Here is a 19140-nt window from a genome sequence, read left to right as displayed (position 1 = left end):
GTGAACAAGAAACAATTGACAAGTGGCTCTATCCCCTCTCCCCCCTTTCCCCGTCGCGATATAACCTTCGTGGTTGAAAACGACGTTAAACACCAAATAAAGAAAGAAAAAACACCGGGAGGAGGAGGAGAAGGAATGAGGAGGAACAGTCAATTGGCAAACAAGGGGGAGGAGACCGAACGTGTAGTTAGGGGGGCTGAGAAAAAATGTCGAGCCGAATGAATGGACGATGAGTCAAAATAAAGAGAGAGAGAGAGAGAGAGAGAGACAGAGAGAGAGAGAGAGAGAGAGAGAGACAGAGACAGAGACAGAGGAGAGAGAGACAGAGACAGAGAGAGAGAGAGAGGGAGACTCAGAGAGAGAGAGAGAGACTCAGAGAGAGAGAGACACAGAGACAGAGACAGAGAGACACAGACTCAGGTGTGACGATGAGTCAAAAGAGAGAGAGAGAGAGAGAGAGAGAGAGAGAGAGACAGACAGACTCAGGTGTGCCGCTTGAACCTGTGACCCCCCCCCCCCCCCCCCGCTCGCAAACCACTGAAACAGGCACAGTAAAACTGAGGGCTAAGCTGAGATGCAAAGCCGCATCACTTTCTTTCTAAGCTGCACACAAAATGTACATCTGCAAACAATCCCGTCCATCCTGTGTTGGGCAACGTGTGGGCACGCCAAGACTGAACTAAAACGTACGCTTATAGTGTACACGTATCCAGGACCACACCAACTGACAATCTACTCTGGATGCAGACCGTATGTGTGTGGACAGAAATAGGCCTGAAAACATCGTGAAGCCAAAATCTGTTATAGCTGAAAGCACAGAGTATAACTTGTATTTTAGTTTCTCGAATTCTTGGGTGAACTACATCTCCGTTTATTGTACGTCTATTGTTGTCTCGTCATCTCTTTCTCAAGGTAAGCTGCATTATAATTATTTTTTGTAATTCTACAAATATATATTATGTTTTTATATCTCATTGTTTGTTCTTATGTTTTGTCCGTTTTGTTTTGTTTGTTTGTTTGTTTCTTTTGGTCTAGTGAATTTTTTGGTAGTTCTTCTTTGTTATTAATTGTACGTTTACAATAATTATGCAGATCAAATCGCTGCCAACCGTTTGAACTTTTACTTTTAATGATGTTGCATATCATATCGGATTGCGTTTACTTCTTATATCATTTCTACTACTCACACCTTTCTAGTACATAATAACTATTTCACTTCACTCAGGCATGATGCTTATATTTTCATTTGCTGTTGTTGTGTACACTTTCAGCCTTTTGATTACATTTAGTCAAGTTGCTATGCTAAATCATTTCTATTTTTGTCCCCAGAATAAGAATCTATTTGGGACATGAGGTGGTTGTACGCTAAGATGTACAGTCAAGTTTTGACTAGATGTTTTAACATAGACTGGGAATCGAGATGAGGGTGGTGGTGTATGTGTGTGTGTGCGTGCAGGGCCGGATCTGGGGGGGGGGGGGGGGGGGTTCCTGGGCCCCTGGCCATCCAATGTACCTCTCAGAGAAAAAAAAGTGGACTTTTTAAGCTCTTCCCCCAACTCCCTCAGTTTATTTGGTCTTCCAAAACTATTTCAAATTATGAACAACATCAAGTCGACAACGGCCTGCCCTCCCCGTTAGTCCATCATCATAGTAATATTCAAAGTAAAGAGTCCTGTCAGACTTATTTACTAGGCATATATGTCTTTGGGATTATTCCACTTAACCACTATGGTAAATGAACATATGAAGTATTTTGTTACTGTTGAAAATGTGTAATTTTGATTCCCAATTGCAAGGAAAGACCAAAAAATGACCTCACAAATGCAAAATTTTCTCGGCTTCTGGGAGGCTTTGCCCCCCAGACCCCCCACCGGGGCCTGGGCGGCCCCTGGACCCTTGCCTTCAGTTGGAACCTCAAACGAACTTGGTCCGGCCCTGTGCGTGTACAGCGATTCCGAGAAAACTATTGGATCGATCTTCATGAAACTTCACATGAGAGTTTCTGGGTAGGATATTCCCAGACATTTATTTTTTATATTTTTTATAACTGTCTATGATGACGTCATATCCGGCTTTTAGTGAAAGTTGAGGCAGCACTGTCACGCCCTCATTTTATGATCCAACTGATTCAAATTTTGTACAAACAATCTTCGACAATGCCCGGGCTAAGGGATTGCATTTCAGCGTGGAAGCTTAATAACTTGTTAATGAGTTTGGTCATTAAAAATCTCAAAAATCTAATTAAAATTAAAATTTTATCAATCGATCCAAACATGATTTCAACTTATTTTGCAATATTTCCCGATTCCCAAAAAATATAGATATGTTATATTTGGATTAAAAACAACCTCAGAAAGTTAAAAAGAATACAGAAAAGTGCGCTTTCTAGTTATAAGCGCTGTATGCTAATGCGCAATATTGGCTTGTCACTTTCTGCACGGGCTTTTCTGTGAAGCCCTATAAGCTACTTCACTATACTAGCTTATCACTTTCTGCACACTTAATTCGTGCACACATTGAGTGCTTTCTTTGCGCAAATGTAAAAAAAGGTCTGCAGCCTATTAATTTCTTTCTGTGCGGTCCACAGATTGACTAAATGTGGTAATTTCGCTTCACGCGACTTGTTTTATTTTATTCTAAAAAATAAAAAAAATTTAAAAAATGATACAGTAGTTATTTATGTCTCTGCAGAGACACAGACGAACGCGCGCAAAACACGCACGCAAGCACGCACGCAAGCACTAGCACACAATCACGCTCGCAAGCACACACACACACACACACACGCATGCACGCACGCAAAGTACAAGTCTACCTGCAAACGCACTATTAACACGGTATCTCAAAGTCGACAAAAACGTCACGTTTACAAATCAGTCTGCAAACCAAACCTCACACCTCACAGGAATATTGACACACGCCCATTCAGAGTACACAACGTACCACCTTTAGTTTGTTTTATGGCAGATGTATTCTTAGAAACTGTAAATTCCAGCAGAAAAAACAATTAAGCTGGTCCTGCTACAGTCATTGTTAAATGGGGACAAACATGCCATTTGCGAACGTGCATGATTACGGTACCTTGGTCATCCTTCCACCTTTTCCTACGGTGTTCCCCTATTAATATTGTAATTTGTATGGGCAATGTAAATGAACTTAAATACGTTCACCGTACTCCCAAGAAAGAACAATAATTATGGTAGGATCAAAGAAAGAAAGATAGAAAACAAGAAAGAAGGAAGGAAAAAAAAAGAAAGAAAGAAAGAAAGAAAGAAAGAAAGAAAGAAAGTAAAAAAGAAAGAAAGAAAGAAAGAAAAAAAGATAGAAAACAAGAAAGAAGGAAGGAAAGAAAGAAAGAAAGAAAAAAAGAAAGAAAGAAAGAAACAAACAAACAAACAAACAAATATAAGGAAGAAAGAGTGAAACAAAAAGAGAAACAAAAAACAACCAACAAAAATGAAAGAAAGAACCGTTCGAATTCCCATGTTTCATTTCACTAGGACGATTTAATCCCAGGATTTTTCCCCCAGATATTAAGTGTACCCCACAGCGGCACAGGACAGGGCCGGACCAAGTTCGTTTGAGGGGGGAGGGGGTTCCAACTGAAGGCAGGGGTCCAGGGGCCGCCTAGGCCCCGGTGGGGTGCAGGGGCAACGCCCCGCTGGGGGGTCTGGGTGGCAAAGCCTCCCAGAAGCCGAGAAAATTTTGCATTTGTGAGGTCATTTTTTGGTCTTTCCTTTCCTTGCAACTGGGAATCAAAATTACACATTTTCAACAGTAACAAAATACTTCATATATTCATTTACCATAGTGGTTCAGTGGAATAATCCCAAAGACATATATGCCTAGTAAATAAGTCTGACAGGACTCTTTACTTTGAATATTACTATAATGATGGACTTATAACGGGGAGGGCAGGCCGTTGTCGACTTGATGTTGTTCAAAATTTGAAATAGTTTTAGAAGACCAAATAAACTGAGGGAGTTGGGGGAAGAGCTTAAAAAGTCCACTTTTTTTTTCTCTCTCTGAGAGGTACATTGGATGGCCAGGGGGGGGGGGGGGGGGGGGGGTCCGGAACCCAGGAACCCCCCCCCCCCCAGATCCGGCCCTGCAGGAACACCCTTTTTTTGTTTAAATGTGTTTGTTGGAATGTACAATATTTACATGAAATCGTGTTGTTCAGAAGTTACTTTTAGACTCTAAACACTTGTAATTGTACGAACACGAGTCGTTTTTCTGCAATAGATGATTTTCCGTGAATAACTCAGTCGGGTTTGTATGGGTTGTCTAAGAGTGAATACCCTTGTTCAAACCTCTGACAAACATTGGAGGGGCCAATCACTGTCCATGTGTTTCCGACACACCCCTCGCTAGTGTTTGGCCCCTCCAATGTTTGCCAGAGGTTATTGGAAGGGTATTATTCACACTTCCACAACCCGTACAAATCCGACGGAATTATTTTTGGAATTTGTCTATTCCCTTCACCTTCTGTTTCTCAAGTTAGAAAAGTGTCATATGCAAAACCCACAATTTTAATGTAAAACCTAGCATAGTACAGTGATTTGTAGCTGAGAACATCTGCGGATGAAAGGATGAAAAGTGAAAATACTGCGTATGAAAACAGAGCTGGACACAGGGTTTGCCTGTCGAAGATCCTTGATACCTTGTCGCATATGCAGTCAATCATTAATGCGAGTAAAATCAGAGTGGGCATGAGTTTTTTTCGTAAATCCGCTGTCGTATTTTTTTTCGCAAGAACAGTCTGTTGTCCGTGTTGCAAAAAAAAAGCACATAAAAGCGACAAATGCGACTCGTGCCTGTACCCGTGCCACCTCATCGAGTCATGTCTGCGTTTCACGCCCCTCAGTGAGGAAGTCGCGGCAGACTGGAAATCTGCTGTTGTATTTTTCGCAAAATCTACCCGTAGTGTCGCAAAATAATGCAAACAATGAAACAAGAGTTATGGCCTTGTTGCCACCTTATCCCGTCACCCTTTGCTGTATTTTGTCGAAAAAACAGTCTACTTTCTGTGTCTCAAATAATGCGACAAATGTGACAAGTGCCGTGGCATGGAACGTTACCACTTCATCGCGTCATGTTTGCGTTTAACGCCCTCTCAGTTAGCTAGTCACGGCAGACTGTAAACCTGCTGCCGTAAATCAGTCTACCTTCTCTGTCGCAAACAATGCGACAAATGCGCAGGCCTGCGAAGTTGCCATCTGATCGCGTCGTGTCTGCGTTCAACTCCCATTCAGTGAGGTTGTCGCGGCAGACTGTGAATCCCTGCCACACGTCAGTGTCAACCGCCATGGTGCTACTCAAACTCCCAGTCACCCAGTGCAAACGTTGGCGCTGTAGGTAGATCGTGCTAAATCCACGCTAATGCAAAATTGAATTCCTTCAAGGATTTTGTTTTCGTTTAAAGCCTTTTACTCCTTTTTATAAATAGAAAGCTCATACACACTCACACTCAGTCACACACTCTCTCTCCCCTCTCATTCTCTCTATCATACCCAATACATAACACACACACACACACACACACATACGGTTGCATGCTCACACACACGGACGCACGCACGCACGCACGCACGCCGGCACGCACACACACACACACACTCACCGTCACAAACACAAACACACACACAGGCACTAACACACAGGGGTGGTAGTGAAACACAGCATTTTTTCTCAAGTGTATACACAGTTTGCAATGTAAATCCTGTTCCTTCAAATTGTAAAGCTTTAAGCAAATGGATTAGCATTCAGTGAAAGCCTGTACTTGTCACCTTTGTCGCGTCTGTTGTGTTAGTTTTGACTCGAGCTTACACCCTCTGCTGTATGCAGCATCTATGTCCGTACAGTTTACAGAAGGAAACGTATGTACATATAAAACGTGTCAATGTAGGGGAAAGTCGCTAAACCTGGAACAGTCAAGGAGAAACAGCCGTACCAGACAAAAAAATGGATATTGCAAAGCGTTCGTCTTCATATTGTCACATACTAGACTCTATCAGTAAATAAACTAACCACATAAAATAAAATAAAAGTCACGCAACTCATCAGACTGATCATAATAAAAATGTCTGCATTTGTTCCAGGTTGGACGCATGGGTGTGTAAAGTGGAACACTGTGTTGTCAAACTCGGAACACATATACAAACACACCCTGACTCTCTTTCTAGCTCTGTCTGTGTTTCACACACACACACATATACACACACACACTCTCATTCACACACAAACAAGCACACATTGCCACACACACAAGATAAATAAATACGTCATAACATTTTGATTAAGCCATTTTATGTAAATGTCTTTTTTCAACATCATATTTTGATTTTTACCAAGGAAACAACAAATCGGATAACAATGTAAGCCTTAAATGTAAAACAAAAAGATAAATAAGGGCTAGGTCTAAAAAGGACTGAAAAACAAAACCTTTAAAAAAAAAGGAAAAAATAGGCAAAGAACCGATTTTGCAGACAATGTCCTTTGTCTTCTACTGTCAGCGCAGTCATCGTGTGATTACTGTGTGCACTTCTGGCACTATAACATATCCTCAGGGGAGATGGTGCCACACATGAAGCAGTACCACGAAATTTCGCAGCTTCATTTTGTACCCCTCTTCTGTTGACAAATAGATATAAAAGGGCTACCTGCCCAATTGACTAAATGTAAAAATCATTACGCATAAAGTCTCAAAGCAAATAAATAAGAACAGATTTAAGAACTGATTTTGCAGACACACAAAAATTGCTAAGTACAGATTTTGAAGTCCTTTTGTCCGCTGCTGTCAGCGCAGTCCTCGTGTGCCCACTGTGTGCACCTCTGGCACTGTATCATGTTCTCAGGGGAGTTGGTGCCACACATGAAGCAGTACCAAGTGCTTTCCCCCGGGATAGAACGCATCGTCGAGAATGTTCTCCTTTTTTCCCTCTGATCAGAAGATATTCCCCTTTTGTTTCTCCGAGCAGAAGATTTTGTAGCTTCATTCTTTCCTCTTTTCTGTTGACCTGCACGCCTATTTGCAAGTGAAATATCCAGCTTTTGCTTGTAAGGAGAAGTGGGTTTTTTTCATGATGATCTCTTCGACGAGCTTGTGGTTGTGCGTTGCAGGACATCAGCAGCAGGTAAGCTTACATTTGCTGCTGACACCAAGCAATCATAATGACCAGAATCTCCATGTATACAGTGTACAAAACAACGATGGGGGTGACGTTGGCAAATTTATTTCAGCTTCAAGAATGTTATTGATTAGTTCTTGTTCTATCTCTGGTGTTAATGTAGAAGGTCTTCCTGTGAACTTTACTTCTTCTTTTGCAAATTTGTTTGTTTCCTTCTGAATGACTTTTAAGAGTTGTGACAGTAACACCATATGCTCTTGATGCGCAACGCAAACCCATATCTCCGTTTTTCACTGCCGACAAAGCGCAGCCCATTTCTTCTGGTAACCACCGCCGTTCGGGTCTCATAATACTGTCAAACAAATCAATCAATCATTCAATAAAACTTATAGAAAGGAAAAACACAACAAAACCGAAAAGAGAATTGAATACGTGAATAAAACAGCAGTGTTCTGTTTATTGTTTGATGAGGGTAAGATGGAACAGAATGCGGCAAAACTGGAACACTGTTCCATGTTTGCCTCTCTTATGTGTTCCATCAGTGCCGCATGGCACCTGCATGGATTTCGCGTTTTTCTGTTGGATACACGTGACGTTTCAAATCTTTATTTCCGTTCAAGTTATTGCAAATCTATGAAGGTTTATCACAGCAATCAACATTTTACGTGAACGTATATAGATAAAGAGTAATAATACGAATTGTAGACGGTAGAAATAAGAAGAAGAAGGAAGAAAAGTTTAAAAAACGTACCATTTTGTTGTTGTTGCCGCGGTAGTCATTTTTTTTGCTGGAATAATATCAAGGAATGTCACTAGACATTTCTGCAAAACAATTGTTCATGAATTGTTCCCCGTTGATCGCATATTGAGGTGTTCCAAGTTGGCCGACTGTTCCGGGATTGGCGACTTTCCCTTACATACAGTGTAAAATTAGAAAAAGACTTGCAGGCAAACAAACCCAGTGAAACTTAAGAAACAAAAATTGTTGAGTCACAAAAGAGTCCGATGGTGTTTATCAAACTGAGGACAGTGAATGTCTGGATCAATATAAGAAGAATATTAAACCGAGAAAAGAAGGGGAAAAAACTCACAGTAAAGAGAATTTGTGACCCTCCACCACGTAATGAGTCGCATGTCACCTCGCGCGGTTCTGCGCTAGGTTTAATTTAAGTCCGGGGAGTGTCTGGTAACAGTGTGAGGGTCACCTTAGTCACATGTGTAACCGTGTGCCGAAACACTACGATCACCTCGGGAAGCGAAGTGCAATCAAACAGGATTGAAAATGTTAGGGCTAATTTCTTAGCCCTATAAAAACTGTTATGCAAACCCGAAGGTTTCCATGAACATACAGACAATCGGAAACCACCAGACCCCATCACAAACAGAACTCTACAATCCACTGGTGTTGACGTTTAAAGGCCAACAACTCGGGTGCAGAGTCTGCTGTGAAAGGAGCGGTAGCCTCCCCTGTCACAATCGCCCCCGTTTGAAATGAACTTCGTCCCGAAGTTCCGAACCGGGGGACCACTGTCCATCCCAAGTTCGCAGAATGGGAACAGCACGAAAATGTTCAGTGGTCATATTATGCCATTACCTGAACATATCATGCCGAGTCCCATCCTGCTCGCAGCGCCAGATGTAACCGTGTGCCGAAACACTACGATCACCTCGGGAAGCGAAGTGCAATCAAACAGGATTGAAAATGTTAGGGCTAAGAAATTAGCCCTATAAAAACTGTTATGCAAACCCGAAGGTTTCCATGAACATACAGACAATCGGAAACCACCAGACCCCATCACAAACAGAACTCTACAATCCACTGGTGTTGACGTTTAAAGGCCAACAACTCGGGTGCAGAGTCTGCTGTGAAAGGAGCGGTAGCCTCCCCTGTCACACATGCAAAAACACCCTTTTTACATTTAGTCAAGTTTTGACTAAATGTTTTAACATAGAGGGGGAATCGAGACGAGGGTCGTGGTGTATGTGTGTGTGTGTGTGTGTCTGTCTGTGCGTGTGTGTGTGTGTAGAGCGATTCAGACCAAACTACTGGACCGATCTTTATGAAATTATACATGAGAGTTCCTGGGAATGATATCCCTGGACGTTTTTTTCCTTTTTTTCGATAAATACCTTTGATAACGTCATATCCGGCTTTTTGTAAAAGTTGAGGCGGCACTGTCACACCCTCATTTTTCAATCAAATTGATTGAAATTTTTGGCCAAGCAATCTTCGACGAAGGCCGGACTTCGGTATTGCATTTCAGCTTGGTGGCTTAAAAATTAATTAATGACTTTGGTCATTAAAAATCTGAAAATTGTAAAAAAAAAAATTGTTTTTATAAAACGATCCAAATTTACGTTTATCTTATTCTTCATCATTTTCGGATTCTAAAAACATATAAATATGTTATATTTGGATTAAAAACAAGCTCTGAGAATTACCAATATAAAAATTATGATCAACATTAAATTTTCGAAATCAATTTAAAAACACTTTCATCTTATTCCTTGTCGATTCCTGATTCCAAAAACATATAGATATGATATGTTTGGATTAAAAACACGCTCAGAAAGTTAAAACGAAGAGAGGTACAGAAATTAAAGCGTGCTATCCTTCTCAGCGCAAGTACTACCCCGCTCTTCTTGTCAATTTCACTGCCTTTGCCACGAGCGGTGAACTGACGATGCTACGAGTATACGGTCTTGCTGAAAAATTGCATTGCGTTCAGTTTCATTCTGTGAGTTCGACAGCTTGACTAAATGTTGTATTTTCGCCTTACGCGACTTGTTCGATAAATACTTTTGATAACGTCATATCCGGCTTTTTGTAAAAGTTGAGGCGGCACTGTCACACCCTCATTTTTCAATCAAATTGATTGAAATTTTTGAAAACAATCTTCGACGAAGGCCGGACTTCGGTATTGCATTTCAGCTTGGTGGCTTAAAAATTAATTAATGACTTTGGTCATTAAAAATCTGAAAATTGTAATAATTGTTTTGTTTTTAAATAAAACGATCCAAATTTACGTTCATCTTATTCTACATTATTTCCTGATTCCAAAAACATATAAATATGTTATATTTGGATTAAAAACAAACCCCCCGCGGGTTAGGGGGAAGAATTTACCCGATGCTCCCCAGCATGTCGTAAGAGGCGACTAACGGATTCTGTTTCTCTTTTTACCCTTGTTAAGTCTTTCTTGTATAGAATATAGTAAATTTTTGTGAAGATTTTAGTCAAGCAGTATGTAAGAAATGTTAAGTCCTTTGTACTGGAAACTTGCATTCTCCCAGTAAGGTTATACATTGTACTACGTCGCAAGCCCCTGGAGCAAATTTTTGATTAGTGCTTTTGTGAACAAGAAACAATTGACAAGTGGCTCTATCCCATCTCCCCCCTTTCCCCGTCGCGATATAACCTTCGTGGTTGAAAACGACGTTAAACACCAAATAAATAAAGAAAGAAAGATTAAAAACAAGCTCTGAAAATTAAAAATATAAAAATTATGATCAAAATTAAATTTCCGAAATCGATTTAAAAACAATTTCATCTTATTCCTTGTCGGTTCCTGATTCCAAAAACATATAGATTTGATATGTTTGGATTAAAAACATGCTCGGAAAGTTAAAACGAAGAGAGGTACAGAAAAGCGTGCTATGCAGCACAGCGAAACCACTACCGCGCTGAACAGGCTCGTCAGTTTCACTCCGTTTTGCACAAGCGGCGGACTACGGTCATTGTGAAAAAATGCAGTGCGTTCAGTTTCATTCTGTGAGTTCCACAGCTTGACTAAATGTAGTAATTTCGCCTTACGCGACTTGTTTCTTCCTGCACTGGCTCTCTCAACGTCTTAAATACAAACGTTTTTACAGCTACAAAATGTATTTCGACAGATGTGGCAAGTATGCTTCCCGTTGCTACTGACGTCATTGTTGGTGACGTCATCTCGGGGATATCCGACTGGCGCTCCTACAGAGGTATGCAGCAGCATGTTCCCTCATCATGGTGCCGAACCACAGACCTCTGCAGTACCTTACTCCATTACCGTGGAGAGCTCTATTTACACGCCAGGATCTACCCAGACTCCCATCAAAGGTAAGATTGACAGAATTATCACTCCAGCGAGAAGAGTTCAGCAACAGAACTCAGTTTGAGCATCCTGTGTGGTTACTTACTTCAGACAATATCCGACAGCGACTTTATCTAGTCTGTTTGTCGCATCTATTTAAGATTTTTCTCTTTTTTGTAGTGCATTTGAAAGAAATGAGTTGTGAACCAATGCCTCTTTACCGTGACGTTAATGTTGGCCGACACATCCTTTAAAAGGCTCCTGTTGAAGACAAATATATTTTGTATGTGGAATTTTTTTAATGACTTGTGAATCATTGCCTATTTTACTGTGACAGTGATAGAAATGACGGGTGACACAGCCTTTAAAAGGCTCCTCGCACAGACACATATAGTTAAATCAAAATATTTTGAATGTGGAGTTACCCTCATTGCATAGAGAAAACAATGACGTTACCCAGTCTGTTCGTTGCATTTTATTAAAAAAAAATCCATTTTAAGAACAATGACTTCAGTATGATGTTTATTCATGCACAGTGACGGTGATGTCGGAAGACACAGCCTTTAAAGGCCTGATCGTACAAGCAAGGTCGCTCAGCGACTGTAACAAGACGGTGGGCACATTCCAGCTTGACCAATCCGAGAGGGATCTTAAGCTCGTCACCTGTCGTCAAGCTAATGTGAGTAATAAATATACTGTATTTAACACACAAAAACACACACAAAGAGGTGGAAAGAGTGAGTCAGTGAGAGAGAGACAGAGAGACAGAGACAGACAGAGAGAGAGAGAGAGAGAGAGAGAGAGAGAGAGAGAGAGAGAGAGAGAGAGCGTGTGTACCTGCGTGTGTGCGTGTGTGCGTGTGTGCTTGTGTGTGTGTGTGTGCTTGTGTGTGTGTGTGTGCGTGTGTTCGTGAGTAAAATGAATGAACGATGAGTCAAACGAGAGAGAGAGAGAGAGAGAGAGAGAGAGAGAGAGAGAGAGAGAGAGAGAGAGAGAGAGAGAGAGAGAAAGAGAGAAAGAGAGATGTCATATTTAAAATTAAACTACTTTTTTGTTACAGGATGGCGTCACACACACAAACAAAAATGTGAAGACGACGAAGAGTTTCATGTGGATACCTCCTGCCACTGGTATGGGGCATGTCTACATCCGGTAAGATTCCTAACTGGGCTGTTCTTCAAAGATGAGCACAATTTGTGTTTTATCAAACATACATCATTCAGATTTGATTTCAACACAAATTAAAATTCAAAACGTCTTCTCCTTCTTCATATAAACAGCACGCCCAAGACATCACCAATCATACATACATTCCGGGGATGTAGCTCAGTCGGTAGCGCGCTGGATTTGTATCCAGTTGGCCGCTGTCAGCGTGAGTTCGTCCCCACGTTCGGCGAGAGATTTATTTCTCAGAGTCAACTTTGTGTGCAGACTCTCCTCGGTGTCCGAACACCCCCGTGTGTACACGCAAGCACGAAAAAGATCCTGTAATCCATATCAGAGTTTGGTGGGTTATAGAAACACGAAAATACCCAGCATGCTTCCTCCGAAAAACGGCGTATGGCTGCCTAAATGGCGGGGTAAAAAACGGTCATACACGTAAAATTCCACTCGTGCAAAAAAACACGAGTGTACGTGGGAGTTTCAGCCCACGAACGCAGAAGAAGAAGAAGAAGATACATACATTCTTCTCCACGCCCATAAATTAGAGGTAAAATAACCATAACATTAAAAACATATACATGTACACAGAGGAAGTGATCAGCTGTCACGTGACTTGTGACTGCTGAGAACTAAAGGGAAATAATTCAATCATTTCTGGTGATTACTATTGCATACATTTTCAATCCTTGAAAGGGTATGATATATACAAATATATCAACAGACCAAATAAACGTATTTTTGTAATTTCTTTCATAAATTCTTTCAAGTTAATAATACAAAACACCAACAAACAAAAAGATGAAAAAAATGTTGGTTGGGTATTGAAATCCATTTGAAATCCTTTTGGCTTTCATGTTACGAATCAAAGTACAAATATCACGGAATCAAATACACACGAAACATATCAGCAGTGCAAAGCGAGAAATACGCAGAAAAGTTTGGTTTAACCAACTCCTTTCCTCACATAAAAGTCAATTATTATATAACGTGTTGCTTGTAATTTCTGAGAGACAACTTGCAATATTACAGGCCTATTTTGCCAACCGAGGTTCTGGGGAAACGGATAAAAAAATCACCAGCAAGTTGCTCAATAAAATTGATTGAAATTTTGGCCAAGCAATCTTCGACGAAGGCCGGACTTTGGTATTGCATTTCAGCTTGGAGACTTAAAAATCAATTTATGATTTTGGTCATTAAAAATCTGAAAATTGTAATTAAAATTATTTTTTTATAAAACGATCCAAATTTACGTTCATCTTATTCTTTATCATTTTCTGATTCCAAAAACATATAAATATGTTATATTCGGATTAAAAACAAGCTCTGAAAATTAAAAATATAAAAATTATGATTAAAAGGAAATTTCCGAAATCGATTTAAAAACAATTTCATCTTATTCCTTGTCGGTTCCTGATTCCAAAAACATATAGATATGATATGTTTGGATTAAAAACACGCTCAAAAAGTTAACACGAGCAGAGGTACAGAAAAGCGTGCTATCCCGCTCAGCGCGACTATTACCGCACTATTCTGGCTTGTCGATTTCACTGCCTTTGCCACGAGCGGTGGATTGACGAAACTACGAGTATGCGGTCTTGGTGAAAAAATGCAGTGCGTTCAGTTTTATTCTGTGAGTTGGACAGCTTGACTAAATGTAATAATTTCGCCTTTACGCGACTTGTTGTTTCATGCTGATAACTAGCTTGTTTTCTTGCGAAGAAGTTTCATTTTGTGTTTGGTAGTCCTTCTCTCTTCGGTTAACCGTTAGGCCTAATTAGAGTGAAATAGCTTTGATAGACATTCAGCAAAAATTAAATACAGAAAAAAATCACAAAGGGTCCATATTAGGAGCCTGGGCGCCTAATATGGACCAGCGAAGCGGCCTTCACGAATCACTGTAAAAAGCCCCTTATACTTCAAAATAACATGATACAAGTTGGTAGTGTGCAAGTCAGACTAATTAAGATATACTTTAGATTTATCTGTTTCGGGTTGATGAGAGCATTTTTTGAAGCACACCAGGAAACTAAAGAAGCATATCAAAAACAGAGTGAAAATAAATGAAATTATCAACTACCACAATAAAAAGACTATTTGTTATATTTTTTTGAAATCTCGAGGGCTAGTTATAGGTTATTTCCAGCAAGCTTCTTAATAAATTAATGAAAATAGCCTTTAGCTTTTATTTTCTTCGATTTGTTGAAGGTGGTCCATATTAGGGGACTCACACATACTTTGAGATCTTGCTATTATTTTTTGTTTGCAGTAGAAACTCGGTGTCAACACTGCTAAAATATAACAAATACGGTCTTAGCTGTCATCATATAGCAATTTTTGTGTGATAACATCTTTGGCTGTGGACAGAAACGAGTCCGTTTTAGGCGGCAAATTTAGAGTGAACCCTGCCAAAAGTGAAAACAAGTCGCGTAAGGGGAAATTACTACATTTAGTCAAGCTGTGGAACTCACAGAATGAAACTGAACGTAGTCCGCCGCTAGTGCAAAAGGCAGTGAAAGTGACGAGCCTGTTTGGCGTGGTAGCGATTGCGCTGTGCTTCACAGCACGCGGCTTTACTGTACCTCTCTTCGTTTTAACTTTCTGAGCGTGTTTTTAATCCAAACATATCATATCTATATGCTTTTGGAATGAGAAACAGACAAGGAATAAGTTGAAATTGTGTTTAAATCGATGTCGGACATTTTATATTAATCATAATTTTTATGTTTTTAATTTTCAGAGCTTGTTTTTAATCCGTATATAACATATTTATATGTTTTTGGAATCAGAAAATGATGAACAATAAGATGAACGTAATTTTGGATCGTTTTAAAAAACAAAAAAAATTTCAATTACAATTTTCAGATATTTGTGACCCTCCACCACGGAATGAGTCGCATGTCACCTTTGCATGATTTTCATATTTTTACATTTTCCTAAAGAGTTTCCGATTTTTAATGACCAAACTCACTCATTAAATTTTAAGCCACCAAACTGAAATGCAATACCAAACCCCGGCCTTCGTCGAAGATTGCTTTGCCAAAATTTTAATCAATTTAATGGAAAAATGAGGGTGTGACAGTGCCGCCTCAACTTTTACAAAAAGCCGGATATGACGTCATCAAAGGTATTTATCGAAAAAAAGAAAACAAAGTCCGGGGATATCATACCCAGGAACTCTCATGTCAAATTTCATAAGGATCGGCCCAGTAGTTTAGTCTGAATCGCTCTACACACATACACGCACAGACAGACAGACAGACAGACAGACACACACACACACACACACACACACACACACACACACACACACACACACACACACACACACAACGACCCTCGTCTCGATTCCCCCTCTATGTTAAAACATTTAGTCAAAACTTGACTAAATGTAAAAAGAGAAAAAGCTCAACGGTTTTGAGATTTGTGTTTCTGCAACAGTTTTGACATGTGTAAGTTATCCAGAGAGGGTGAATAGGCCTACAGCGAATGAAATTGTTTTGAGCGCTCTAGCGCCGTTAGTTTGTCAGAACAGGAGGTGGTCCATATTAGGAGCCGGTCCATATTAGGAGCCCTTCCCCTACTAGTTAAAACAACAACAACAACAACAACAACAACAACAACAACAACAACCACAACAACAACAACAACAACAATTATACTCTTACCAAACACACGAATTGAAGCAAGGATGTTGTGTTTTCACAGAGCGACCGTGGTGCAAGCCACAGAGGCTTTCTGGAACACCGTACAGTCTGAAATCATCTTCCAAGGCTCAAACGACGCCACAACTAAAAACACGTGCAAACCGCCGCCAACCATGGAAAACGCGGCCATCCTAGACGCCAACCTTCCCAGCGACAATGGGAACACTGGTGACCAAAGCAACGAAAACCATGACAACAGCCACGAGAATGATGACGACAACGGCATCACTGATGACGGCAATACCGGCGCCTCGTTTTCGTTTTCGCACGCTGTGATGACGTTGTTGTTTCTTGTGGCCGTGTGGTTTTGAGCAGATGCATGGGCAGTTGCTGATCAAAAATATATTTGTATTTTTGATAGAAGGTCGTGTTTCTCTGTGTGTGTGTGTGTGTGTGTGTGTGTGTGTGTGTGTGTGTGTGTGTGTGTGTGTGTGTGTGTGTGTGTGTGTGGATCTGTGTGTGTGTGTTAAGCGTTGGTTCTGCGGTTCGACAATACAATTCACAATGATAGCACTGACTGACATATTTCATACTAGATGATTACCCGCTTCGCCGGGTACCGGCTTCGCCGGGAAGAAGTAGAGCCGAATACCAGGCTGCGCCTGGGAGCCGGCTTCGCCGGTGCACGAAGGAAAGGAGATAAGTGCGCAAAACACTGGAGACCTTCTAAAAATAGTAACGTGCAGTGACCTTCTAAAAATAGTAACGTAGTGACGGGAATATGGATTGACGCCACACGGAGGAAGGGAGATAATCGCGGCTGAAAACACTGGAGAAGATAAGGAAGAGTTACTGGTAGTGGATCCCGACAACAACAACAACAACAACAACAAAAATCGGTTCAGCGCGCTGCGCGCTGAGAGCACGTGTTAAAATATCTCATCGATGAGGTTGTGTCCGGGGTGTAGCTGAATACGGTGTCCAAATTTGAAAAAGATCCACCGAGAACTTTGGCCGTGCATCGCGAACAGACAGACAGACAGACACTAGACGTATATAGATAACAAGCCAACAAACCAACCGACCGACCAACCAACCAACAAACAAACAAACAAACAAACAAACACACACACACACACACACACACACACACACACACACACACACACACACACAAAATCACCAAATAAACAAACAAACAAGAATCTTACATTTTTCATGAACTGAACAAACATCCCCCTGGTCCCCCTGGGGGCCGAGGGTATTTTGGTGTCCCAAACTGTACCCTGGGGTTCCGACCGGTGATACCAAACGGTCCCCCAGGGGACGCTGAACAGTAACCCAAACTGTCCCCCGGCGGACACTTCCAGGCGGGGAATCCGAACGTGGTGTCACCACAGGCACTCATCACGAGCGGGTCGGGATCAAAGACTAGTACTACTATTAGAGTACCATAAGAAAAGACGACCGTCCATCACAAGTGACATCCAAGACATAGGCCTCGCCCACCTCCACGCCGTGGATCGTGTAACTCTGCATTTGCGCCACCGCAACGTTTTATCGCTTCACGCCGACGAAGAGGCAAGCTGCAAGGTAGGTCTCTCACAGAAAATGAAAATTTGTAGGACTTTCAGGCATCATCTAGATTCTTCATTAGTACATTTTAAAGAAGTATATACTCAAGGTCTAAGGTACGTGCTTTTTTTAGTCGAAATGTCAGGTTTCGGCAGTTCAGAAGTCCGATTTCTGCTGGAATTGTAGCTGAAATTGCACGATTTGTCCCTTCCTTCGTAACTTCAACGAAACAGCACTAGTTGATGCATTCCCGTGATGATATCCTGTGAGCTAAACATGTCCTTTGTATTCTTGATGAATGCTGTTGCACAATTTTGTCTTTGGGTGACGCACGCGGCAAAAGGAAACACAAACAATTAGACTTCATGTTATACGCCACCGATGCTTGGTGTAATTCGCCACCGCAATTTCACGTCTTGGATGTTATTCGCCACCGCAACTGTCTAATGAATTGCATAATATGTTGAAGAGTTCAGTGATTCTGTCACTTCCAATTGAAAATATTGATTTGGAGTTGTTCAGTTCAGTGTATAGTTCAGCTTTTGTAGAACACGTTTCTGAGACGCACCTGGCGGCGTTTCACTGGACCACATTCTTCGTCATTCTTCTTTCCCGAAAAACGTCACGTCTGTCAGAGGCGTTCTTTTCTCTTCCAGCGTCAAACTGATGAGTTTTTGTGTTGTCGCTGGTAATAGGAATGACTGAATTTTAGAATTATTTCACACACATAAACACCAACGAAGCTTAAGAATTTTAGAATTCTGTGGTATTTGGCCCCACAATGTTTTTAACAGGAGCGTTCCAGGCCCAGTTTCAGACTCAAGTGACCGCAAATCAAACAGGAAAAGGTAGGTTCCATATTGTCAAACTCAGTGATTTCAGCCTCTGAGTGTTTATTGCTAGAATGGCAAGAATCGCTGCGCTCTTCAATCACATATGCTTATACAATAACTTTTCTGACGGGATACGAGTGGTTTGGTTGCAGATGGATTTGGAACAGTCCGGGCAAACCATTGACAGCTTCCTTGATGTCAGTGATGTGGTAGAAGTTACTACTCGACCACCAGTGACTTCGACACCGCAGAAAAAGAAGTCAGAGCAAAAGCAGTGTTTATGCCCAGAATGTGGGAAAACATATAAACACCAACGAACATTAAGAAACCACAGGCTCTTCCATCACACAGAGGGTGGGGGTCCAAGGGTTACCTGTGGGATGTGCAAAAAAACATTCACGAGGTCTGCAGACCTCCAGTCACATGTGAACAAACAGCACATCGGGCAAAAACCTTTCGACTGCTCCAAGTGCCACAAAAAATGTGCGTGCAAACGCAATGCAAACCCAAACCGCCACACATGTGTGCAAATCACTAAGTACGCGTGTGATGTCTGTGGCAAAGAGTATAAACACAAATCAACACTCAAGGCTCACACCAACACACACACACACACACACACACACACACACACACTTGCTCACTCCTGCCCAAGAAGAAGAAGAAGAAGAAGAAGAAATACTACAGTTTGATTTGTCAACTCATGGTGCCTTTAAATCCTTTG

At 41.2% G+C, this 19140-nt stretch overlaps 1 protein-coding gene across 1 annotated transcript; it reads left to right on the top strand.

The window, feature by feature from the left end:
• The first annotated feature begins 596 nt into the window (after positions 1 to 596).
• Positions 597 to 16431, top strand: LOC138966800 (putative defense protein 3). The gene is made up of 5 exons (XM_070339144.1): positions 597 to 912; positions 11025 to 11226; positions 11737 to 11879; positions 12261 to 12352; positions 16070 to 16431. The coding sequence occupies exons 2-5, from the start codon at positions 11025 to 11027 to the stop codon at positions 16377 to 16379; spliced, it is 747 nt and encodes a 248-aa protein (XP_070195245.1). The 5' UTR covers positions 597 to 912; the 3' UTR covers positions 16380 to 16431.
• The last annotated feature ends 2709 nt before the right edge of the window (positions 16432 to 19140 follow it).

This window comes from Littorina saxatilis, linkage group LG5 (assembly GCF_037325665.1).
Source record: "Littorina saxatilis isolate snail1 linkage group LG5, US_GU_Lsax_2.0, whole genome shotgun sequence".
NCBI lineage: Eukaryota > Metazoa > Mollusca > Gastropoda > Littorinimorpha > Littorinidae > Littorina > Littorina saxatilis.
This window is presented reverse-complemented; position numbering and strand designations above follow the sequence as displayed.